This window comes from Homarus americanus, unplaced genomic scaffold, assembly GCF_018991925.1.
Source record: "Homarus americanus isolate GMGI-L3 unplaced genomic scaffold, GMGI_Hamer_2.0 scaffold13131, whole genome shotgun sequence".
Lineage (NCBI taxonomy): Eukaryota > Metazoa > Arthropoda > Malacostraca > Decapoda > Nephropidae > Homarus > Homarus americanus.
The window spans coordinates 3907-31771 of record NW_024711637.1 but is presented as its reverse complement, the minus strand read 5'-3'; the positions used below and the strand labels follow the sequence as shown (position 1 = coordinate 31771).

The following is a 27865-nucleotide window of genomic DNA, read 5'->3' as shown; positions in this document are numbered from 1 at the left end:
CTTTCCTCCCCCCACCCCCCTACCAGATGTGTGGGAAAACCAGAATATTTACCTTTTTAGTAATAAATAATACCTCAAACTAAAGTTAGGATAATATAATTGACATTGCTGGATTCCTTGTAAGCCCAGGAATATTTTGAATACAAATGTCATATATTTTGCACAAAAAATAACATATTTACTCAGAGTAAACATTATATCTAAAATTTGTATGTCTAATGCAAAATCTATGATGTTAATATTCAAAATGATCATCATATTGTAAGAATTCCAGCAATGTAAATTATATTCTGGCCGGGTAATTTGTATGAATTTTATGAGCTAAAACAGGCAGTCAGGCAGGGTGGCCGGTGGGGGGTGGGGCGAATCTAAAAATAGCTCTCGAGCCGGACACTCACCGCGGACACTCACCGCGTATATGTGGAAAAAACCTGCGTTAAGCGGGGTAATACTGTACTATACTATACTATACTATACTATACTATACTATACTATACTATAGGAATAGCCGTGGCTCTGTCTGTTCTGGGCAACCGAAACGGCACAATCGTTTTTTATAAAACTTGGTGGAAAAATCGCAAAAAATTCGTAGAGTGGAACAAACCTGGTCCCATGTCGATGGTTTCTTTAGGAAGGCATTAATTAACCATTTTATTTACGCTGCTGTACACTGTCAGCCGGACGGCGAACCGGGCACGAAGGGCCCCCTGATCACTTGTACTACAGGTTGTACCTCTCTAGTCCGGCAACCTCGGGACCTGACCGGTGCCGGACCATGGAAATTCACCCTTTTCCTGGATAGATAGTGACTTGTGCTTATGCCTGGAAGCACTAGCACCACTTTCTCTGCGTCATGGTCTCTTTGAAGACATATTGAAGGGTTAAATGTCGTATAGTAGCTTCTCAAATTTCGCGAGTTTTTAATTCTTAACGTATTTTATTGGAACACAAAAAAATAAATAAATAAAAATTTTGACGGTGGAAACTTGAATTTCGACGGGTTTGAACGGCCCGCCAACGTGCAGACGACGTGCATAATCGTGTAAACAGCGTCATTTCTCTTATGTACAAAAGATTCATTATTGTTTATTACTGAATGTCCTTTTTATTGAATTAATGTTTATGTGTGCAAAATGAACAATACAATTCATTAATAATACGTAGAATATTAAAACACACGAGGAAATGACACAGCATTGTTTTCGTTGATTACAAAACCAGTGACTGACTGGTTCTACATATAAAACTGAAGAAAATAAGACCTTTGTTGTAGCTGTAGTAAAATTAATATGGTTGTTTTAAGTAATGTTATTTAATGTTAATAAATGGAACAATAGAAGTAGCTAACGATAATGGTAAAGAAAAAGAGAGATCGCATATGTAAGTGCGCATGCGCACACGTGAAAACATATCATCATTACTTTACATAAGAATATGAAAGCAACACTTATTTACTGTTCATATATATTTTAATTAATGTTTCTGAATTTTTTTTTATTGAATTAATGTACGTGTGTGCAAAATTAACAATACAATTTATTAATAATACGTGGAATATTAGAGGAGACGAGACGGCTGCCGGCATTGTTTATGTTAAAGCTTACGAAACCAGTGACTGATTGGTTCTACATATAAAACTGAAGAAAATAAGACCCTGAGTTTAGCTGTAGTAAAATTAATGTAAAAAATGAATATGGTTGCTTGAAGTACCTGTAATGTTATTTAATGTTAATAAATGGAACAATATAAGTAGCTAACCATCAATGGTAAAAAAAAAAGTGAGACTGCTCGTATGTAAGTGCGCACATGTGAAAATATATCGTCATTACTCTACATAAGAATATGAAAGCAACACTTATTTACTGCTCATATATATTAAAGGGTTAAATGTTGTACTCTGTATAGACAAGCAGAGAGAGAGAGAGAGCAGCCGAACTGCCGGATGTAAACAAACCTTAATTTCCCGCGGCTTTTTTTTAAGGGGATTAGCCCACCTGGGCATAGGTCACTGACCCACATTGGGGCCTGAGGGGCATAAATTTAATACTCCTGTAATAATAATAATAATTCAGATAAGTAAAAAAAAAAAAAAAAAAAAAGCTGCCTATCTACCTATTGGACAAACTAAAATCGTTCCGGATCACGGAAGTTTCTGGACCACGGAATGCCGGACTAGAGAGGTACAACCTGTATACTATACTGTACTGTACTGCTCTGTACTGTTCTGTACTATACTGTACTATACTGTACTGTACTGTACTGTACTGTACTATACTATACTATACTATACTGTACTGTACTATACTGTACTGTACTGTTCTGTACTATACTGTACTGTACTGTACTATACTATACTGTACTGTACTATACTATACTATACTATACTATACTGTACTATACTATACTATACTATACTATACTATACTATACTGTACTGTACTGTACTGACTGTACTATACAGTACTCCCTCTTTATCGACGGGGGTTACGTTCTGTAAACGGCCGTCGATAAAGAAACCGTCGATACCGTGATGGTTACGTAATTTTTCTAACTATTATTAGCATATGTTGAGTAAATGTACCTTTAAGCATTAATGCGTTTCCTTTACACATAACCTTAAATAATAGTGTATAAATAATAATATAATAAGTGGACAAAAATACTAGCAAACTTACGATTTCATTTATTGAAGTGAACATCGGTCCTTACAGTAAACAAAACAGTGTACAGTAGGCTACAGTAAAAGTCCAAAAATCCGGATGCCCAAGGCAAATTGTTTACCATTTATTATTACAACACTTTACACTGAAACGCGGGTAGTTTCAACAAAAATATTGTATATTTCCATTCAAGTATTTATTCAAGTCAATTAGGAGGGAATATTATTGTAATACAACAGTTTTTTAACTAAACCATTCGAAAAGTGATTACGGTAACATCTTTTGAACGAAAGAAAGCGCAAGTCATTGTTTTCGTCACGATTTGATCCCACTTTCCACTGTAATACATACGTCATTTCAACAAAAATATTACATTTCCGTGAATGTATTATATCAAGCACAGTATGAATAGAATATCATTGTAATATAACAGAATTTTAACCGAAAACTATTAAAAAAACGAGTAACATCTCAAGAACATTGGAAGGTTAGGTAAAGTCTTTTGTTTTCGTCATGTATTTTATCCTATTTTACATTGAAATACGTCACGTTTCAGCAAAACTACTATTTATTTCCGAGAATATATTCATTCAGGCGCAGTTTAGGTAAAATATACGTGTGATGTAATAATTTTTTAACTGAAAACGATTCGAAAAACACGTAGCCTCTAGCCCTGTTCAAGGAGAAGACTGGGAGAAGCTGTTTGGTGCTGCAGACGATGACAAGGAAAATGATTTTGATGGATTTTAATGAAAATATTCAGAAATATGGTATCGTAATATTTATTCAAGTCAATTAGGATATTATTGTAATACAATACAACAGTTTTTTAACTAAACCATTCGAAAAGTGATTACGGTAACATCTTTTGAACGAAAAAAAGCGCAAGTCATTGTTTTCGTCACGATTTGATCCCACTTTCCACTGTAATACATACGTCATTTTAGCAAAAATATTACATTTCCGTGAATGTATTATATCAAGCACAGTTCAAAATAAAAATCCGGCTAAATAATCCGTCGATAATCGAAACCGTCGATAAAAAATCCGTCGATAAAGAGGGAGTACTGTACTGTACTCTACTGTACTATACTATACTATACTATACTATACTATACTATACTATACTATACTATACTATACTATACTATACTGTATTGTACTGTACTATGCTATACTCTACTGTATTGTACTGTATTGTACTCTACTCTACTATACTGTTCTGTTCTGTTCTGTACTATACTATACAGGTTGTACCTCTCCAGTCCGGCAACCTCGGGACCTGACCGGTGCCGGACCATGGAAATTCACCCTTTTCCTGGATAGATAGTGACTTGTGCTTATGCCTGGAAGCACTAGCACCACTTTCTCTGCATCATGGTCTCTTTGAAGACATATTGAAGGGTTAAATGTCGTATAGTAACTTCTCAAATTTCGCGAGTGATTAATTCTTAACGTATTTTACTGGAACACACAAAAAAATAAATAAATAAAAATTTTGACGGTGGAAACTTGAATTTCGACGGGTTTGAACGGCCCGCCAATGTGCAGACGACGTGCATAATCGTGTAAACAGCGTCATTTCTCTTATGTACAAAAGATTCATTATTGTTTATTACTGAATGTCTTTTTTATTGAATTAATGTTTGTGTGTGCAAAATGAGCAATACAATTCATTAATAATACGTAGAATATTAAAACACACGAGGAAATGATACAGCATTGTATTCGTTGATTACAAAACCAGTGACTAACTGGTTCTACATATAAAACTGAAGAAAATAAGACCTTGGTTGTAGCTGTAGTAAAATTAATATGGTTGTTTTAAGTTATGTTATTTAATGTTAATAAATGGAACAATAGAAGTAGCTAACGATAATGGTAAAGAAAAAAGAGAGATCGCATATGTAAGTGCGCATGGGCACACGTGAAAACATATCATCATTACTTTACATAAGAATTTGAAAGCAACACTTATTTTCTGTTCATATATATTTTAATCAATGTTTCTGAATTTGTTTTTATTGAATTAATGTACGTGTGTGCAAAATTAACAAAACAATTTATTAATAATACGTGAAATATTAGAGGAGACGAGACGGCTGCCGGCATTGTTTATGTTAAAGCTTACGAAACCAGTGACTGATTGGTTCTACATATAAAACTGAAGAAAATAAGACCCTGAGTTTAGCTGTAGTAAAATTAATGTAAAAAATGAATATGGTTGCTTGAAGTACCTGTAATGTTATTTAATGTTAATAAATGGAACAATATAAGTAGCTAACCATTAATGGTAAAAAAAAAAAGTGAGACTGCTCGTATGTAAGTGCGCACATGTGAAAATATATCGTCATTACTCTACATAAGAATATGAAAGCAACACTTATTTACTGCTCATATATATTGAAGGGTTAAATGTTGTACTCTGTATAGACAAGCAGAGAGAGAGAGAGAGAGCAGCCGAACTGCCGGATGTAAACAAACCTTAATTTTCGCGGCTTTTTTTTTAAGGGGATTAGCCCACCCGGGAATAGGTCACTGACCCACATTGGGGCCTGAGGGGCAAAAATTTAATACTCCTGTAATAATATTAATAATTTAATTAAAAAAAAAAAAGCTACCTATCTACCTATTGGACAAACTAAAATCGTTCCGGACCACAGGAGTTTCCGGACCACAGAATGCCGGACTAGAGAGTTACAACCTGTACTATACTATGTAGTAAAGTACACTTACTTTGAGGTGTGCATGTAGAAGGCTCTTGGTTGATGATGATGGGAATTAGAAGTGGGGGTGGAGGAGAAGGGAGAAGAGAAGACAGTGGGGAAGGAAGAGAAGTCACCCCATGCTTCATGCTGCCATTTCACCCATAAATTTTAAGTTCACTAGGTGTAATTCAAGATTATTTTCTTTAAATCAACACTGCACTGCATTACCGTATATATTGTCAATATGTAAAATAACTTTCAGAATAACCAATAATTGTACTGTAAAAATAGTTTATGTTCAAGAGAGTCTCAAGTAAGATGCTTCCTCCACTGAGCAGAGACACTAACTGACGCCATTCTGGGTGAGTCAAGTGGCTGTTTGGCTTGCTAAAAACTAGTTCCCTGTACTTCAATTATGTTAAATAATTGTTAAAATGACTAAAAAATTTAATATAAGACTTGTTGAATAGTACAACCTTCTTGATATTTACTCAAATGGTAATGAATTTAAGCCCTAAAACCGATTACTGTATTGGCGGACTAATACTACAGCTGGTGAGCAGGCGAAAGCAGGTGAAAACATGGGAAAAATTTGTAAGGAATTCGTTGACTGAATTGAATATTCTTATGGAAAGTAATTCGTTAACCGAGAGATCACTGGACTGTACTTAAAGGTGTGCATGCGCAAATTTTTTTTTTAGCCCCACAACCGTAATTCTTCTGAAATAGTTGCGCTGCAAATGCAACTTTAAAAATTAAAAAAAATACTAAAATAAAAAAATTGCCTATTTACAAGTAAAACAAAATATAATTGATACAAAAAAGTTAATATTATCAATATTTTATTACAAAATTATAAAAAAAAAGATGCTAAAACTTAACTACAGCCCCCCCCCCGCCCCGAGGCGGAGGTGGAAGCCTCACTGCCACTGGCCTCAGTGGACTGGCTGTCAACAGTCTCAGTTATTTCAACTTCCATGTCCTGGTCGGCAGGATCACTGCTGCCGGCCACAGACTCCTCGTCACAAAACGATCCATAATACTGTCATGCGTTGGTTAACATCCGATCGCATATACGTCCGTGCCCCCCCCCCCCCCAAAAAAAAAAAAATCCGTGACGCCTGCTGAACCACCACTCCACGACCCCCTGACGGAGACACGATGATCCTCCCCATACTGGTCAGATATTATGTGTTAAAGGAATATGCTTCCTTCCTTAGGCTTTAGTAAGCATTTGCCTCCAGGTGTAATGTTAACCTACATCTATTGAGGATAAAATCTTTCACCTACAAATTGACAATAACACATTTGCTGTAATCAGACATATCTAGTTGCCTCAACAATTGCAACCCCAGTTGCAATTGGGGTTGCAATTTCAAATTCTGTGGCATTACTAAAAATAACGAAGTGTCTGGTGCACTCTAAGATTAAGAGAGAAAACGGAGGACTAAGGTGTCCTAATGTGAAAGAAAACGGACTCGTATGATGGGGGACCAAATAAAAAAAAGCATAGCTACATGTTTTGTGGACTACAGTATTAAGCGTACCCTTTTCATCACTTTGTAATAAACCTAGCCATGCCTATGTGTGTGTATGATATTTACCATAACATTATATATATATTAAGTGGGTATAAATGGCCGTAAAATGGGAAACTTGGGGTTGGGTCTTGGGTGCCTGGAACCAATTAGAGTAAATCCCATAGGTTCTGTACTTTCGTTATCGGCGGGGTCCCAATTAGGCGCGATAACCAAGGGATGACTGTATTGTACTGTATATACTTGTGGCACTGGCTTCTGGTGTTATGGTACAGGGGTATCAAGTGACAGCACTAGGATCTCGCTTCCTCTATCAAAGAATAAACAATTCAAATTTAAATTGAAAAAAAAAAACATTCAAATAATGGGACCTAGCGAACCTAAATGGCCCTAGAGCTGGCACAGTCACGTATGCATCGCGTATTCTTATAGATTGTGCGGCCAGGCGTACGTTATCTAGTGAATTTAGTCAATATTGTACAGTAACAATGGAGCTAAGTGCAAACCTGTATTGTACATGTACTAAATGATTACGGTACTAAAATTGTTATGTCTATTGCAAATATAGCTTGTTTATACAGGTATTCAAATAAATTACTATCTTACAAGAATCCCTCCAATGTAAGTTATATTCACCCAGGTCATTTGGGTGGCAAATTATGAGAAGAGCTTAGTCACTCTTAAGTAATGATAAATAAACACGCAGGCAGGCCTTCAGCGCCAACTGTCAAATCTTATCTCAAATAAATAAACAAACAAACGCCAGACATTCTGTCACCTCACCTCCCGCCCCCTCTTCCCACCCTGGTGATTTCTTTATGTTTATTTTATATAATATCTCAGACTAAAGTTAGGATAATATAATTTGCATTGCTGAAATCCTTGCAAGACAGAGATTAATTTGAATATAAACGTCATATATTTTGATCAAGATATAAAAAATGTAATACATTAGTGTACAATACTGTAGTACATTTTATAAAAAAAAATTCTACTGTATTTTTGGGTAGATTTACATAAATTTCTTCATTTATTTTCATCCATTTACATGCACACACCATACTAAAAGAAACGTAAAAGAAATACTGTAAATGACTTTAGTGCAAAGCTGGAGTGCACATGTACTAATTTGATTACGGTACTAAAATTGTTATGTCTAGTGTGAATTACAACATGTTTATATTCAAATAAATCAGTATCTTACAAGAATTCCAGCTATGTTAATTATATTCTCCTAAGTCATATCACTGGCATTTTAAAATGAGAGAAGCTTAGTAGGACTGTTAATTAAACACACAGAGACCTTCGCCTCAAACTTATCACCTCAACCCCCCCCCAACCCCTCGCTGGGTGGCGGAGCCGTCAGTCCCCCCCACCCCCCAGCCAGGCTTTTAGGCTTACAGTTTTTATCTTATATAATATCTCAGACTAAAGTTAGGAGATTATAATTTGCATTGCTGGAATCCTTGCAAGACAGCCAATAATTTGAATACAAACGTCATATATTTTGCTCAAGAGATAAAAATTGTTGTACATTAGTGTACAGTACTGTAGTACATTTTATAAAAAAGTTTTTCAACTGTATTTTTGGGTAGATTTACATAGATTTCTTCATTTATTTTCATCCATATACATGCACACACCATACTAAAAGAAACGTAATAGAAATAAATGACCTTAGTGCAAAGCTGGAGTGCACATGTACTAATTTGATTACGGTACTAAAATTGTTTTGTCTAGTGCAAATTATAGCATGTTTATATTCAAATTAATCAGTATCTTACAAGAATCCCAACAATGTTAATTATATTCACCCAGGTCATGTCACTGGCTTTTTATTAGAGAGAAGCTTAGTCACTTAAGAACTGTCAAATGTACTATCTCCCCTCCCTCCCTCCCTCCCTCCCTCCCTCCCTCCCTCTCCCCCATCTGCCCAGCGTTGGTGGAATCCTTGTAAAACAGTGAATAATTTTAATATAAACGTCATGTATTTTGCACAAGAGTTAAAAATTAATCACCTGTATCACATTACAGTAGTGATTTAAGAGTAAAAGTGTATATGTACGTATATAGTATTCCACATACACGTAAGTACAGTACAAGTATAAATAAAAAGTTTATGTGATGATCGGACAATGTCCATTTCGGTTAACGTCACGTTTCCAAGAACGTATCTAGGACGTTAACCGGCGCATGACTGTACTTGTAATGACAAGAAACAAAACAACAAGAAATTGATGCCTTAACTACAGTGCTACTGACTGCCTGACGTTATGATATGAATCATTCCTTCATCCCCTTCCCTCACTGTAGTTGCCAGATTTCATCTTTCACATTAACTCTAGTTTCTAGAGTTTATGTGAAAGATGAAATCTGGCAACTACAGCGAGGGAAGGGGAGTGAGGGAGCGACGGACTGGGGGGGGGGGGAGAGTCTCATCTGGTTTACAGTTCAGAAATATGCTGCCCGACCTGTATCATGTGTATGCTGAATCATTCCATCAGAAACAGAAATTTTTTTAATGCTCAGCTCTAGGGATGCCCTGTTGTTTATGCGGTCGTATTCAAATTTTCAATTATTGCCGAAAAATTTTGCACGTTGAACTTGAAAATGCTTGTAAGAGTTGCACCGCAACCAGTTCCGCAACTCTCTTGAAAAATGGGCGGTGCAACTGCAAGCGCAACCAATAAAGTTGTGGCACAAGTTTCGCCTCAACTTTTTGTGGCGCAACTGCCCACCTCTGACTATACTGTACTGTACTATACTGTTCTGTACTATACTGTTCTGTACTGTTCTGTACTATACTATACTGTACTATACTGTGCTGTACTATACTGTACTGTTCTGCACTGTACTATACTGTACTATACTATACTATACTGTGCTGTTCTGTACTATATTGTACTATACTATACTGTACTATACTGTGCTGTTCTGTACTATATTGTACTATTCTGTACTGTACTACTATACTATACTGTACTGTACTATACTATACTTTACTGTACCATACTGTTCTGTACTATACTGTACTGTACTATACTATACTGTACTGTACTGTACTATACTATACATACTGTACTATACTATACTATACTATACTATACTGTACTATACTATACTGTACTATACTGTACTATACTTACTAGTGTGTCATGCAGGTACTATGTGCAGAATCATGTGTGATATCTTCAGATTTGAAAAAGTTTTCATTTTTTGCTCTGGTAAATTTTAACGAAATCTTATGAAATTCAGTATTCCCAACCTTTTACCAACACCACTAAATAGCTTATTTAAAGTAAAAGTAAATGTATCAGGTTATTTATTAGGATGAAAATGATCAGAGTAGTGTAGAAGCGAATGATCTTGACACATTTATTCGGTGCAATATTCCTTTAGAAAACAAAATCATCAAATACAAAAGCCGGTTTTACTACTACGACCGGGTATTGCTGCACACCATAGAGAACATGTCTTTCTTGCTTCTGTTTCCTACTCATCACCTCCCTGCTGGCCACCTGAGCTTTGATGTAGCCTTCCCTCCTCTCCTGGCTGGCCTGCGACTGCTGGCCTCGCTCACTTGCTGTACCTAGCAGCTCTATACTCTGTGGTGCGGGGCCAGGCAGGACATGCATGGGGGTTAATCCAGGGAAAGCTCTGACTAGACATTGGTGAGGCTGCAGGTAAAGAGGAGAGCTCCACTGCCAACCCTGGATGTATCCAGATCTATGAGATCAGTGAGGGTCTTGGCACCTGGGTGGGCTTCAAGGAGTGGCCCTGACCCTGAAAGAATGCGTCACCAACGATTAAGTCATGCCCAGATCCTCATAAGTCTCATATCAAGATCTTTTTGTGCCGCTCTTCTCTCCTCCTCATCCTTTTATAGGCATTGTCTGCAGAACTGCCTCGGGACAAGGCATACAGGAAAGATCTCCTCACAGTCTGGCTCCACAATCTGAACAACGTTAACTTCCTTGGCTGACTCCTCCAGGAGCTCAAGCTGGAAAGACATGCCCTCTCGGACAGCTGTGGGAAACGATGACTTGACGCTTGGTGTTGAACTAATTTGGGCAGTAGGCCGCTCAAGAATGGAATTGGACAATAGTTTCAGGTTGTGAAGCTGGTTCCCTTTCAGTTTATGACGGTAATTCTACCAGAACCTAGAAGGCCGTTGTGAGCCACCTAGAATGTGAGACTGGACCTATCTGCAGGTAAACAAGTCTATCAGGCATGACCCCAGTTTTGATGGCACTGCAAATCATGTAACCATAGTACTGGTCAGTACTCAGGCCGATGTGACGGTATGTGCAAGCTCAGCGGTGGAGGCCAACTGTGATTTTTTTCAAGCTCAGTTTATTTCTAACTCAGTGGCGGAGTCCAGCATCTTGCCAAGGACTGGGCCATCTGTTGTTTGAAGAATCTTGCCAGCCAGCTCCTGGATCAAGTCATCTGAGTAGCCTTCGTTGGTGTGGAAGTCACAAACAATCAGACAGCTTCCTCCCAATCTTTTCAGCTCATCACTGTATTGCTGCCACCTATTATTCGTGTTGGTGTAACCCTCAATGGCTGCAGGGTCTGGTCTCTCCTCTCTCTGAGCCAGTTCACAATGTTTATCTGCTTACTATCTCAGCTGGTTTCCTGATGTCATCTTTCTAGGTGAAATGCAAATACTTCCTCCTGGTTCACTGCAGCAGGGTAGTGTTCCTCCTTCACCATGGCAGGGAACAACTTGTCAGAATCTCCAACTTTCATGAACACTTTAGTGTCATCCCTTCTCCCATCAAAGAATAAACAATTGATTCCATTTTCTCTTATCCTCTTATCAAACTCCTCTTCTAGGTTACTGACAAGTTTCTCCTGAGCTCTCCTTACTTTGTTATGATCTATCACCAGGTGAACATCATCAGGTGTTATCAAACCACCGTCAATCCAGACAGCTGTTGCTATCTCTGCAGTTTCTGTGAGACCAGTGTGGTGTCGCATGCTGGCCAGAGCTATGCTCGGGATATCTTTCCTATTTCGAATCTTATGCCTGGAAGGTTTGGGATCATTATTTTCTGGGTTAGGGACAAAGTCACCATTCTCCTGGTCAGCACTCGGATCAGCCATGGGGAAATCATTAAACTCTGAATCAGCTTGACTCCAATCATCGGCCTTTTTTACCTCACCCTGGGCCTTCTCAAGTCTCTTTTTCTCGGCAACTCTTCTCCTCTTCTGTCTCTCTGTGGCAGCCTCCTGTCTCGGACTCCGGAATATCTTGGCTAGAAAATCGCGAGGGCTATATACCAGTCTTCTCTCTGTGCTTTGACAAATGCCAGTTCAATCTGGGAATCTTCAGTTCACTCTTGCAAATACAGGAGATGTGGGCCTCGGATTTACAGTCACGATCGCATCCAAACTCAGGACAGAACAATTGGGCACTTGCAAGTAATTATGTCAAATAACTGGTCCAGTTGCTTGGCAAAGCTGTCCTTAACTGCAAGTTTTCCTCTCCCAAGAGAGATATCTCTTGCCTTTTCCCAACTGGCTAGCAGTCTCTCACTAATCTTCTTCTGACTTGTTATGACTGGAAGCTTGAACTGAGCGTTAGCCAGAGTGTACTGTGCCAAGACAGCTTTGGTCATATCACTGGCAATGTCTTTGTTTGTGTAAGTTCTTTGGTTCTTTTTCACTGATTTGCCTGATTAAAACACCGTATCTCAAGCATCTCTCAATGTAGGCAACTCCGACTTCAGGAGCTCTCTCCCAGACCCAAGATAGTGACTGAGATGGCTGGATTTTTGGTTCCTCGTCCTGACACAAGCAGCCATCGCAAATATTATCAACTTACAAATGCATCAGAATCTGAAACAGAAAAAAATATTGTTAGTTGGGTTGTTAAAGAATGAAGTCAGAAAGCAATGTTCACTATTTAATTGTAATGCACTAATGCAGCTGTACGTTAGATTTTCGATAAATTTCACGCTAAAATTTACCTAGCAAAAGGTTGCAAAATATTGAAACTGAAATTATTTTCTGTTTATATACACTAAAATCTACCAAAAAAGTGATGGGCCATTAGTTTTAGCTGATCTTCCCTCCTATGACACACCCTAATACTATACTGTACTACTGTACTATACTATACTGTACTTTACTGCACTACTATACTGTAACTGTTCTGTACTGTAGTGTACTATACTATACTGTACTGTACTATACTGCACTGTACTATACTGTACTGTACTATACTGTACTGTTCTGTACTATTGTTTGGGCCGGGTTTTGATATCAAACGATCTCACTTGTTAACACTTGCCTGAATGAGTGTAGTGTAGTCGTTGGCACCTTTGATGAAGCTGGGTGAGATAATAGGTAATCTCACGGTGTGTCACCTTTGATACAGTCGTTGAATCGTTGAATCGTCCCAGCCAACCTGGGTTACACTTGAAATTATCTTAGCTTGTATGTTACACAGGTATACACAGGTTCTGTTATCTTCATTTGTGGTTCCTTGTTTTAATGTAAACACACGCGGTGATTTTCTAGTTATATTGGATGCTCTGGTAGTTACGGAATGGTTTGTTGACAGACTACTGAGCATCAGCTATTAGCTTGTAATTAGCTGATATAATTAGAGAGATACAGCCTGGGAGCTATGCCCACACACGTCTTTTTGGTACGGTGTCTGGCTGTGAACTAGGCGAACCTCTCTCTGTCTGGTTGTAAGGGGGTATGTCATCTATACGTCAACACAGAGATAAGAGGCTACACTCCACAGGCCTACTCTCACGGAGGCCTGGGGGACATATATTTATGGGTTGTAACCTGAATTTGTGTGAAACGACAAATGTTTATGTGCTGTCCACCCTGGGAGGTGTGACAGAACAAATGCTTAATGTAGCTTTATGCTCAATAGTCTGGGTGATAGAATGTATATAATGAATATATGTCCTTAGCCCATATTTATATAATACTGATTGATAAGGGCTAGAACATATACTGTACTATTCTGTACTGTACTGCACTATTCTGTACTGCACTATACTATACTGTTCTGTTCTGTACTGTACTATACTGTACTGTACTATACTGTACTGTACTGTACTGTACTGTACTATACTATACTATACTATACTATACTGTTCTGTTCTGTTCTGTTCTGTTCTGTACTGTACTGCACTGCACTGTACTATACTATACTATTCTGTAATATACTGTACTTATACTATCACTATACTATAATAACTGTACTATCTATATGCTATAATAACATACTGTACTGTACTGTACATACTATACTGTACAGTACTGTACTGTATGTACTGTACTGTTGCTGTACTATACTATACTATACTATACTATATATACTATACTATACTATACTATACTATATACTATACTATACTGTATATACTGTACTGTATGTACTATCTGTACTGTACTGTGTGTACTGTGCTGTGTATGTACTGTACTGTACTGTATGTGTACTATACTGTGCTGTGCTATACTGTACTGTACTGTATTGTGTTATATGGTACTGATACTACTGTGCTATAACTTGATACTATACTATACTTATTACTATACTATTACCTGTACTGTACTATCTAACTATACTATACTGTATTATGTATTATACTATACTATCTGTACTGTTCTGTATACTATCTAATATACTATGGACTAGTCTGTCTGTTTGTGTGTGTGTGTGTCTGTTTCTGGGCAGCGAAGCGGCACAATCGTTTTTCATCAAACTTGGTGGAAAATCGCAAAAATTCGTAGAGTGGAACAAACTTGGTCCCATATCAATGGTTTCTTTAGGAAGCCATTAATTAACCATTTATTTCGGCTGGAAAACGATGCAAGTCTACGGACTTGGCGCACCCTCATTAAGCTATGCGCTGTCAGCACGATTGCAGTTATCGTCGCTCCCTCCTCCTCCCCTTTTTTCTTAGCCTAATTTTTTTTTTAATGTTCGAATTAGTAAAGGAAGGAAGATGAGTAAATAGAAGAATAAAGAAGGGAAGCAAAATAGTTAGAGATAACAGGTGGGGGGCTGAGTTTCATCATCGTCTGGATGCGAGTTTCAACGTTAGACGACCTTACAGCTACAGTGTATACTTATTCCTGTGGGTGACTGTACATGGAAAAGGAGAAGAGATAAAAAGATAATAACAGGAATGCGGAGAAGATGACTACAATAGACACAGGGTGAATATAGACAGTGAAACAGACAGGAGGTTGACAAAAATAGACAGATTCATACATGCACAAATAGACAATATGGCAACTAACATGACAGACAGACAGCTGACTGACTGGTTCACATTAGACAAACAGGCGAACATGCGCCAACAATGGATAAGACAGACAGATTTGACGACCACAAAGAGTACAGGCGGGCTTACATTCAAACACTACAGACTAACAGACAATTGGGATGGCAATAGACAGAACGGATAGACTTGAGACAGATTAGAGGCATTTATAAACAAGAATAACACCAGATTGACCATAGCTCGTCGAGTAGGTAGGAGGTCTTCGTCCACCAGCATAAATAAGGCGCATTGAAAACCAACACCCTCATGGCTGAAAGAACATCGATGGTGGGTTAGTCATGAGATGGGCCTAAAACTGACTAACGTAGATGATGACTGTAATGACTTAACACAGGTGATGACTTGCTGATGGTGAAGAATCTAACCAGAATCAAGGTCACTTCTCTTCATAATATAATTTATCTCGGAATGATCATCGGTGATTCATAATAATTTTTTTTTTATGATTTTAACCTCTCCTTATGGCGAATATTTCTAACTAATTATTCTAACCTTTATTCTATTCCTTCCTATAGTATATTAGATACTGTAAGTATAACGACCACGACCAAGATTATAACAACCATAACCATGATTATGACAACCACGGCCATGATTATAACAACCACGACCATGATTATAACAACCACGACCATGATTATAACAACCACGACCATGATTATAACAACCACGACCATGATTATAACAACCCCGACCATGATCATAACAACCACGACCATGAGTATAACAACCACGACCATGATCATAACAACCACGACCATGATTATAACAACCACAACCATGATTATAACCCGACTATGAATATAACAACCAGAACTATGATTATAACAACCCACGACCATGATTGTAACAACCACGACCATGATTATAACAACCGACCATGATTATAACAACCACGACCATGATTATAACAAATACGACCGTGATCATAACAACCACGACCATGATCATAACAACATGACCATGATTATAACAACCAGAACTATGATTATAACAACCCGACCATGATTATAACAACCACGACCCATGATTATAACAACCCTGACCCGTGATCATAACAACCACGACCGTGATCATAACAACCACGACCCTGATTATAACAACCCGACTATGAATATAACAACCAGAACTATGATTATAACAACCACGACCATGATTATAACAACCCGTGCCATGATTATACCAACCACGACCGCCAGTTATATACAACCCGCCGATTATAACAACCATGATTATAAACGCGACCATGATTATAACAACCCGACTATGAATATAACAACCAGAACTATGATTATAATAACCGACCACGATTATAACAACCACGACCATGATTATAACAACACGACCATATTTAACAACCCACGACCGTGATCATAACAACCGACCGCCAATGATCATACAACACACGACCATGATTATAACAACCAGAACTATGATTATAACAACCGCATGACAGTTATAACAACCACGACCATGATTATAACAACCACGACCGTGATTATAACAACCACGACCCGTGATCATAACAACCACGACCGTGATCATAACAACCACGACCGTGATCATAACAACTACGATCGTGATCATAACAACCACGACCGTGATCATAACAACCACGACCGTGATTATAACAACCCGACCATGATTATAACAACCACGACCATGATTATAACAACCAGAACTATGATTATAACAACCGACCATGATTATAACAACCACGACCACGAGTTATAACAACCACTACTATGATTATAACAACCACGACCATGATTATAACCACGACCATGATTATAACAACAGAACCAATTATAACAACCACGACCATGTTATAACAAGAACTATGATTATAACAACCCGACCGCGATTATAACAACCACGACCGTGATTATAACAACCACGACCCGTGATCATAACCCACGACCGTGATGATCATAACAACCAGCGACGTGATCATAACAACCAGCGACCGTGATCATAACAACCCGTGATTATAACAACCACGACCATGATTATAACACCACGACCATGATTATAACAACCACGACCATGATTATAACAACTACGACCACGAGTTATAACAACCACAACCATGATTATAACAACCACGACCATGATTATAACAACCGATATGATTATAACAACCACAACCATGATTATAACAACCACAACCATGATTATAACAACCAGAACTATGATTATAACAACCACGACCATGATTATAACAACCCGACCATGATTATAACAACCACGACCCATGATTATAACAACCACAACCATGATTATAACAACCAGAACTATGATTATAACAACCGACCACGATTATCCACCCCGACATGATATATCACCCAACCATGATTATAACAACCACGACCATGATTATAACAACCAAACTATGATTATAACAACCGACATGATTATAACAACCCGATACACGATTATAACAACCGACCATGATTATAACAACGACCATGAGTATAACAACACCACGATCATAACCCACGATATGATCATAACCGACGACCATGATTATACACCGCGATTATCTTGCGCCACGAGTTATAACAACCCGACCACCAGTTATAACGTGACCATGATTAATAACCACGCCCATGATTATAACAACCCGCCCATGATTATAACAACCGCCCATGATTATAACGACGACCATGATTATAACAACCAGGACCATGATTATAACAACCACGACCATGATTATAACAACGACGACCATGATTATAACAACCACGACCATGATTATAACAACCACGACCATGATTATAACAACTACGACCATGATTATAACAACCACGACCATGATTATAACAACGACGACCATGATTATAACAACCAGGACCATGATTATAACAACCTCGGTAATCTGTACCACCGGACTCGCCACCGGGCATGAAGGGCCCATGATCACTTGTCTACTATATTATAGGAATAGCCATGTGTCTGTGTGTGTGTCTGTTATGGGCGGCTGAAACGGCACAATCGTTTTTCATCAAACTTGGTGGAAAAATTGCAAAAAATTCGTAGAATGGAACAAACCTGGTCCCATGTCGATGGTTTCTTTAGGAAGGCATTAATTAACCATTTTATTTACGCTGGAAAATGATGTCGCTGTATGCTGTCAGTGGACGCCGGTTGTGCGCTAGCCAAGCCTGAGTGTTCGAACTTTCTTGCCTCGGTAAACTGTACCACCGGACTCGCCACCGGGCACGAAGGGCCCACGATCACTTGTACTATACTATACTATACTGTACTGTACTATACTGTACTGTTCTATACTATACTGTACTATACTATACTATAATATACTATACTATACTGTACTATAATTGGGTTTATGCCTTGTTTCCTTAACATTTACCAATATAATCTTGAATGTACTGAAGCAGCAAGTAGGTGACTACCTTTATGTGCTCCACACTTTCCTCTGACTAAAAAGATTCTGTATGTATTTAGCAGTAGTGGAGCAGACTGTTTCTATTATAGCTGTATCAAGACTCTGCCCTCACTCTCTGAGAAATTCTCACTCCACTGTCTTGCTAACATCCTAATTATTTTTCCTTGTAGAAAACAGAGAAGGTGAATCTGTTATTACAAGACTCAGCAGATAGTTTGAGTAGAGGTCCAAGTGATCAAGATATAGATGATTCATTGTGTGAGTCAAGTCTTATATATTTTGTTTATAATTTTTACCACTTTCAGGTTTTGTAGAGAGTACTTCTCTTAGCTGGTGCTGTTTACACCTTCTGAACTCTGCTGACAACCTCAGGTCCAGTGGTGTCAGCACAAGAGTGAAAGTATTAAGTCACCTTTTCTACAGTCTTCTTCATGTCTCTAGTACCAAGTATCACCATCAGCATCCAGGAAAGTGAACAGTGTTGTGCTATTTTGCTCATCCCAAATATTCTTAATAAAGATTTTATGGCAGTCAACTAAAGGTGAATGAACATTAAGCGATGTTTGGAGATACAACTGTAAAAGACGAGGCGCCAAGTAGTACTTTCCTCACAGTCTGTTTATCTGTCAGCCTTACTTCATTTTAAGTTAACTCAGATGAAAATTTTTCTTTAAATCATTTGTTTAATGATTTGATGTAAAGAGAAACTTTCACGGTCACCTTTAACATTGTTTCACGGCCATATTCCACAATCTCATGTGTTAGTTGGTTTTATAGCCACACTCCACACTCATGTGTTAGTTGGTTGGTTTTATAGCCACACTCCACACTCATGTGTTAGTTGGTTGGTTTTATAGCCACACTCCACACTCATGTGTTAGTTGGTTGGTTTTATAGCCACACTCCACACTCATGTGTTAGTTGGTTGGTTTTATAGCCACACTCCACACTCATGTGTTAGTTGGTTGGTTTTATAGCCACACTCCACACTCATGTGTTAGTTGGTTGGTTTTATAGCCACACTCCACACTCATGTGTTAGTTGGTTGGTTTTATAGCCACACTCCACACTCATGTGTTAGCTGGTTGGTTTTATAGCCACACTCCACACTCATGTGTTAGTTGGTCGGTTTTCATATTCATGTGAGTGCTGGAGCAGGATATTCAACACTGGGTAGTGTGTTAATTATCATAGGAAAGCTTTTTCATCAGGGAGTGCATTTTAAAATCTTAATTAAGGGGTTCAGTAAGGCCAAGTACACCAAGATGACCACCATGTGAGAGACCACAAGCCCAAGATATTTAGGGAAAGAAACAATGAATATGGAAGGTGACACTGAAGACCCCCTTCAAGGTTCACATTGCCATGGAGATTTTAAAAGAGACTGTCTTGTAAAGCATGTGGGAGATCACCCATCAGAGACACTTTTAAACACAGGAGAGAAGTTCCAGTGTTCAGAATGTTCTAGTTCATTTACTTATAAATCTAGTTTAGTACAACATATGAGGGTTCACACAGGAGAGAAGTTCCAGTGTTCAGAATGTACTAGTTCATTTACTTATAAATCTAGTTTAGTACAACATATGAGGGTTCACACAGGAGGGAAGTTCCAGTGTTCAGAATGTACTAGTTCATTTACTTATAAATCTCATTTAGTACAACATATGAGGGTTCACAAAGGAGAGAAGTTCCAGTGTTCAGAATGTACTAGTTCATTTACTCAGAAATCTCATTTAGTACGACATATGAGGGTTCACACAGGAGAGAAGTTCCAGTGTTCAGAATGTACTAGTTCATATACTCAGAAATCTCATTTAGTACAACATATGAGGGTTCACACAGGAGAGAAGTTCCGTTGTTCAGAATGTACTAGATCATTTACTGATAAATATAGTTTAGTACAACATATGAGAGTTCACTCAGGAGAAATGTTCCAGTGTTCAGAATGTACTAGTTCATTTACTTATAAATCTAGTTTAGTACAACATATGAGGGTTCACACAGGAGAGAAGTTCCAGTGTTCAGAATGTACTAGTTCATATACTCAGAAATCTCATTTAGTACGACATATGAGGGTTCACACAGGAGAGAAGTTCCAGTGTTCAGAATGTACTAATTCATATACTCAGAAATCTAGTTTAGTACAACATATGAGGGTTCACACAGGAGAGAAGTTCCAGTGTTCAGAATGTACTAATTCATATACTCAGAAATCTAGTTTAGTACAACATATGAGGGTTCACACAGAAGAGAAGTTCCAATGTTCAGAATGTACTAGTTCATTTACCCATGAATCTAGTTTAGTTCAACATATGAGGGTTCACACAGGAGAGACACCATATCAATTTACAAAATGCAATAAATCCTTCACACAGAAGTGCCTAAGAGTTCATAGAAGAGAAAAATTTCAGTGTTGTGATTGTCAAAAATGTTTTCCCAGTAGAGTGAGTCTCACAAGGCATAGTAGAACTCATCTGACTTCTTACAGTAAAGTTCATGCAAAAGATAATAAATGCCACAAAAAATATGATAATAAACAAAGGCTGAAAAAATGTGGTGAGAAGAAGTCAGGGAGTGGGAGGAGACTCACCCAGAGGAACCACCACTTTGGTGCTCTTGGGAGCCACACAACAGAAAAACGAGCGGGTAATGACCTGAACAGTCTAGAGCCGAGCCACTATAATTGTCGGGAACTGCCCACTTCCTCTCATAGTGAAGAAGAGTATAGCCTCTCTTACCAGTGTAAGACAAAGGCTGTGTGTAAACTAGCAGATAATGACCTTGTAGTGAGTAGATCAACACATTTCATAGACTGTTCAGGTCATGGAGTTAAAGATGAACCTGTTGATGGTCAACCGTCAATCTTAAGTATACCAGAAGATCCACTTCAATCGGAGATGGTTCTTCCATCTTTTATAAAATTAGAGAGCCTTAAGGAGAAATTTGAGTTTTTTGAAGAAGAATTCTGAAACCCTATTAACATTTTGTGTGTAATGCAAGCTTGTGTATGTTTATATTAATAAATATATACTGAGAACCCAACTGTTTATCCTCACAATGTAAATAAGAAAAGGAGTGGGCAGCAACTTTGATAAACAATTCCATTATAGATCTTATTCCTTTATGTACAGCCAGATTACTTTTACCCCTTCGGTGTTGAACTAAAATGGTTTAGTTTACCGTAAATTGAAGAATAAAGATGAACAAGTGATAAAATATCCTGAGAACATTGTGGACTTGTTGAATTATTAATTTGAGGAACTTGTATTTCAGTGCATATCATTGTTTTCTCATTTTGACTGTCGGTCACATTATTAAACAACAAATATAAGATAATTGGTGGAAGTCTAAAGATATAAGCATTAAATATTAGTGTGGTTATAATGGCATGAAATGAAAACACTCAAAATGACATTGAGGGAGCTGATGAGAATATTGTTCATCTTTGATGGCCAGGCAGTTTTAAAGACTTATTTTTGGGTCTAATTAAAAATGAAAAATAAAAAAAACAATAATTAACATTTACAGTAGACTTATGCGGATTACCTCGGGGGTTAGGTTACAATTTACAACTAAAAATTTTCAAAATGGATCGTAAGCGTGTGTGTGAAGTATGTGTATGTGGTGTGTGTGTGTGTGGTTGTGTGTGTGTGCTCAAATGTACTAAAGTTAATTAATAAGATTATTACGTCTGTTGGAAAATATAGGATGTTTATACGTAAATTAATCGTTATCTTACAAGAATTCAGCAATGAAAATTATATTTTCTTAAGTAAAATCAGTGACATTTTATGAGGGAAACTAAACTCCTTTGTTTTTATTCCTTGAGCAAGTGTTAACCTCCCCCTCCTGGGAGAAGGGTCCAGTTGAGGGAGAGGGGGGTGGGGGGGGTGATTGTAACCCTGCCCTGCAAAAGGGTCCCTCACTGTTTCCACTGTTTATTTGTTTTTCATTAATTAGTACAGATACATTACTGTAATAATATGCCCATATTAATACCTGTACCCTCTATATACAATACAGTATAGTACTATGTATCTAAGATAAGTTACTGTAATAATCTGTCCTTATTAATACCTGTACCCTCTATATACAATACAGTATAGTACTATGTATCTAAGATATGTTACTGTAATAATCTGACCTTATTAATACCTGTACCCTCTATATTCAATACAGTATAGTACTATGTATATAAGATATGTTACTGTAATAATCTGACCATATTAATACCTGTACCCTCTATATACAATACAGTATAGTACTATGTATCTAAGATATGTTACTGTAATAATCTGACCATATTAATACCTGTACCCTCTATATACAATACAGTACAGTATAGTACTATGTATATAAGATATGTTACTGTAATAATCTGACCATATTAACACCTGTACCCTCTATATACAATACAGTATAGTACTATGTATCTAAGATATGTTACTGTAATAATCTGACCTTATTAATACCTGTACCCTCTATATACAATACAGTATAGTACTATGTATATAATATATGTTACTGTAATAATCTGACCATATTAATACCTGTACCCTCTATATACAATACAGTATAGTACTATGTATCTAAGATATGTTACTGTAATAATCTGACCATATTAATACCTGTACCCTCTATATACAATACAGTACAGTATAGTACTATGTATATAAGATATGTTACTGTAATAATCTGTCCATATTAATACCTGTACCCTCTATATACAATACAGTACAGTATAGTACTATGTATCTAAGATATGTTACTGTAATAATCTGACCATATTAATACCTGTACCCTCTATATACAATACAGTACAGTATAGTACTATGTATCTAAGATAAGTTACTGTAATAATCTGTCCTTATTAATACCTGTACCCTCTATATTCAATACAGTATAGTACTATGTATCTAAGATATGTTACTGTAATAATCTGACCATATTAATACCTGTACCCTCTATATACAATACAGTACAGTATAGTACTATGTATATAAGATATGTTACTGTAATAATCTGACCATATTAATACCTGTACCCTCTATATACAATACAGTATAGTACTATGTATATAAGATACGTTACTGTAATAATCTGTCCATATTAATACCTGTACCTTCTATAAACAATACAGTATAGTACTACAGTGGGGTATGCTATAACGAACGGATCCTACTACGAATATTCCTATAACGAACGGTTTTACCTATAAAATTGAGAATGCTATAACGAACGAAACTCCTACAACGAACATTATTTAAAAATTTTTTTTTTTTTTTTTTTACTAATTTATTGTTTTTTTATTACAAGTATTAATGATATTGGTTATTTCAGGGGTTTAGATGCATATTTATGCACTTTTTTACAATTTTATATTATATTTTTCAGTGTTAAGTGGTTGTATTTGGGGGCCTGGAACGGATTAATCCTATAACGAACGAATGCTATAACGAACAAGGTTCTAGAACCAATTAGATTCGTTATAGCATACCCCACTGTATGTATCTAAGATAAGTTAATGTAATAATCTGTCCTTATTAATACCTGTACCCTCTATATATATACTAATAAAAACACTGTGTGTGTGTGTGTGTGTGTGTGTGTGTGTGTGTGTGTGTGTGTGTGTGTGTGTGTGTGTGTGTGTGTGTGTGTGTGTGTGTGTGTGTGTGTGTGTGTGTGTGTGTGTGTGTGTGTGTGTGTGTGTGTGTGTGTGTGTGTGTGTGTGTGTGTGTGTGTGTGTGTGTGTGTGTGTGTGTGTGTGTGTGTGTGTGTGTGTGTGTGTGTGTGTGTGTGTGTGTGTGTGTGTGTGTGTGTGTGTGTGTGTGTGTGTGTGTGTGTGTGTGTGTGTGTGTGTGTGTGTGTGTGTGTGTGTGTGTGTGTGTGTGTGTGTGTGTGTGTGTGTGTGTGTGTGTGTGTGTGTGTGTGTGTGTGTGTGTGTGTGTGTGTGTGTGTGTGTGTGTGTGTGTGTGTGTGTGTGTGTGTGTGTGTGTGTGTGTGTGTGTGTGTGTGTGTGTGTGTGTGTGTGTGTGTGTGTGTGTGTGTGTGTGTGTGTGTGTGTGTGTGTGTGTGTGTGTGTGTGTGTGTGTGTGTGTGTGTGTGTGTGTGTGTGTGTGTGTGTGTGTGTGTGTGTGTGTGTGTGTGTGTGTGTGTGTGTGTGTGTGTGTGTGTGTGTGTGTGTGTGTGTGTGTGTGTGTGTGTGTGTGTGTGTGTGTGTGTGTGTGTGTGTGTGTGTGTGTGTGTGTGTGTGTGTGTGTGTGTGTGTGTGTGTGTGTGTGTGTGTGTGTGTGTGTGTGTGTGTGTGTGTGTGTGTGTGTGTGTGTGTGTGTGTGTGTGTGTGTGTGTGTGTGTGTGTGTGTGTGTGTGTGTGTGTGTGTGTGTGTGTGTGTGTGTGTGTGTGTGTGTGTGTGTGTGTGTGTGTGTGTGTGTGTGTGTGTGTGTGTGTGTGTGTGTGTGTGTGTGTGTGTGTGTGTGTGTGTGTGTGTGTGTGTGTGTGTGTGTGTGTGTGTGTGTGTGTGTGTGTGTGTGTGTGTGTGTGTGTGTGTGTGTGTGTGTGTGTGTGTGTGTGTGTGTGTGTGTGTGTGTGTGTGTGTGTGTGTGTGTGTGTGTGTGTGTGTGTGTGTGTGTGTGTGTGTGTGTGTGTGTGTGTGTGTGTGTGTGTGTGTGTGTGTGTGTGTGTGTGTGTGTGTGTGTGTGTGTGTGTGTGTGTGTGTGTGTGTGTGTGTGTGTGTGTGTGTGTGTGTGTGTGTGTGTGTGTGTGTGTGTGTGTGTGTGTGTGTGTGTGTGTGTGTGTGTGTGTGTGTGTGTGTGTGTGTGTGTGTGTGTGTGTGTGTGTCCCAGCTGGGGAAAATGCCCTCCTCAACAGTTTACACCTGATTGGCTATTCTGAATTTGTTGGTTTTAGTTTTCTCAAGTAATGATGTATTTATAAATGAGTTTATTCATAATGACCGTTTTTATAATAAAGATGTTTAGCTGAATTATATAAAGATACATACATTAATTATTTCCAACATGAACACGTAGGAAGTTTATCAGAAATATTATACAAGAATTAACTGTTAAACTCTGGTAGCAAATTGACGCTTTCGGAGGACGCATTTGATATATACTTACTGTTATCATAAGGCATACTAAGACTAATTACTTATCAGTAATATTACATTATGCAAAAACTAACATTTTAAAAGATGAGAATAAAATTGAAATATTTACTCGGCCGTCAGCAGAGGCTCACTCACTCACCCATACACTCACTCATAGTGACCAACTCACTAACACTCACCCATACACTCACTCATACTCACCCATAGTGACAAACTCACTAACAATCACTCATACACTCACTCATAGTGACAAACTCACTAACACTCACTCATACACTCATTCTATCAGTAATCAACTCTCACTGTAGTGATGGGTTGTCTAGACCGCAGCACTGTAGTGATGGGTGGGTTGTCAGACCACAGCTTGCATCTCAGAGACAGTCCAGATTGATCTTGACATTAGGAGGCTGGCGTAGGGTAACTCTCAGCCGCCTGGGACCAAGTGGTTATAATCAGCGCCAGGCCCCCTCACATGTCACACATGTATGGGGCACCGCTCTCTCCCACATACACAATGGCCTACACCACAGAAGAAGTCCAGGCCTGACCCTACATTAGCGAGGGCAAATGTAAGGAGACACTTCACGCCAAGCCTCGATCGGGCGCTTGAACCTGACGGCTCGCCTCCCAACATATAGGGATCGCCCTAGTCCTCCTCTGCCCAGAGAGAGACAGAGAGAGGTGTCTTGTAAAGAAGGAAGGGCCAGCTACATACACCACCAGGCCTGCCTTGAGAGAGACAGAGAGAGAGAGTGTGTCTTGTAAGGAGTAAGGGCCAGCTACTACACCACCAGGCCCGCTCGAGAGGAGGCAGAGAGGACCGGAGGCAGTCGCCTCCGTTCAGGACCGAGACTTCCCTCCGGCGCCCAGCTAAGCAGTCTCTCATAGAGACAACCCAGGACCACCTGCTAGGCCTCCCCTAGGTCACGTGAGTTTTTGTCAGAGCTTTCCATGGGATGAGTTACTTACGTGGGAAGTGTATTCATTTCATGTTCGTGTCCGAGAATCAGTGTCTAGTAACGTAATATGATGTCCTAGTAACGTAAATATAATGTCCTAGTAACTTCAATAGAAGGTGTTATTAATGTGTCCATGTCATGTTCGTAATTAATAAAGAGTTGTAACGAAGCGGTGTTTGAGAAGTCGCCCTTAAGACGTAATAGATGTGTATTGACGTATAAGATACGATAAGTGTAAGTCCAGAGAGTAAATAACTATCACGGCCACGCTACCAAAATCTTCCTCTCTTTTATACTCTTATACTATCAATATTCTACCTATATGTAATCTTCTTATCAGAGTGCCTTATTATATTGGTGGCAGCGTACTATAACGTTAACTCACGCCCTCCTCGTCCCTTGTTATTGGTAACAGTGTACTTAACGTAAACCCATGCCTCCCTCATTTAGCCATAACACCTGGCTCGTTGTTTGAGTATTGTTCGAAAGTGCGTGATAAGGAGTTCCTGCATAGTAGCGTGAAAAGTGTCCTAGTGTGTCACCGTTACAGCTCAAGTAAATGTCTCTCGTCATGGTATGCGCGAATTTTTTCTAGAAATATGTTCAGTGCTTAACGTGATTTCTCAGTGTCCCCCGCGATCTGTGACATTCTCAGTAGCCCAAGTGCAGTTTGATTGTTGGTCAGTGTTGAACGTAGAAATTGTTTCAGTTATGAAAGCGGTGTCTGTACTAACTGTTATAACTTAACATGTCTTTTAACATACATCCTCCTCCCTGTCCTAATCCTCACCTCACCCTCATTACCCTTCCTCCCATCCCTGCCCCGCCCTGCCCCGCCCTGCCCCGCCGTTCCGTGCTCCTGCCTGCCCCTCATTGCCTGCAGGCCCGCAGCCCTCGGCTCCCCCACCCGCCTGCCACGCCCGCCCGCCTGCGTCGCCTGGCTAGTCAAGGCCACCCGCCTCTTTGCTCTCCGCTCCTTAACTCACTCCGCCACAAGGTGAAGACTCAATTTTCATTTGTCCCGTGAAGCTATATGTTGATGATGATGGCTAATATAAAGTAATATTATGATGAATGCAGAGCCACTCAGTGTGTTTTATGCTAGGCATGATTTGTAATGTACTCTTGACGCCAGTAGTGATAACACATTCAGTGTAGTGC

General features: G+C 38.5%; 1 protein-coding gene across 1 annotated transcript; it reads left to right on the top strand.

The window, feature by feature from the left end:
• The first annotated feature begins 20250 nt into the window (after positions 1–20250).
• Positions 20251–21673, top strand: LOC121858671 (zinc finger protein 501-like). The gene has a single exon (XM_042355243.1). It carries the CDS (start codon positions 20301–20303, stop codon positions 21603–21605), a length of 1305 nt encoding a protein of 434 aa, XP_042211177.1. The 5' UTR covers positions 20251–20300; the 3' UTR covers positions 21606–21673.
• The last annotated feature ends 6192 nt before the right edge of the window (positions 21674–27865 follow it).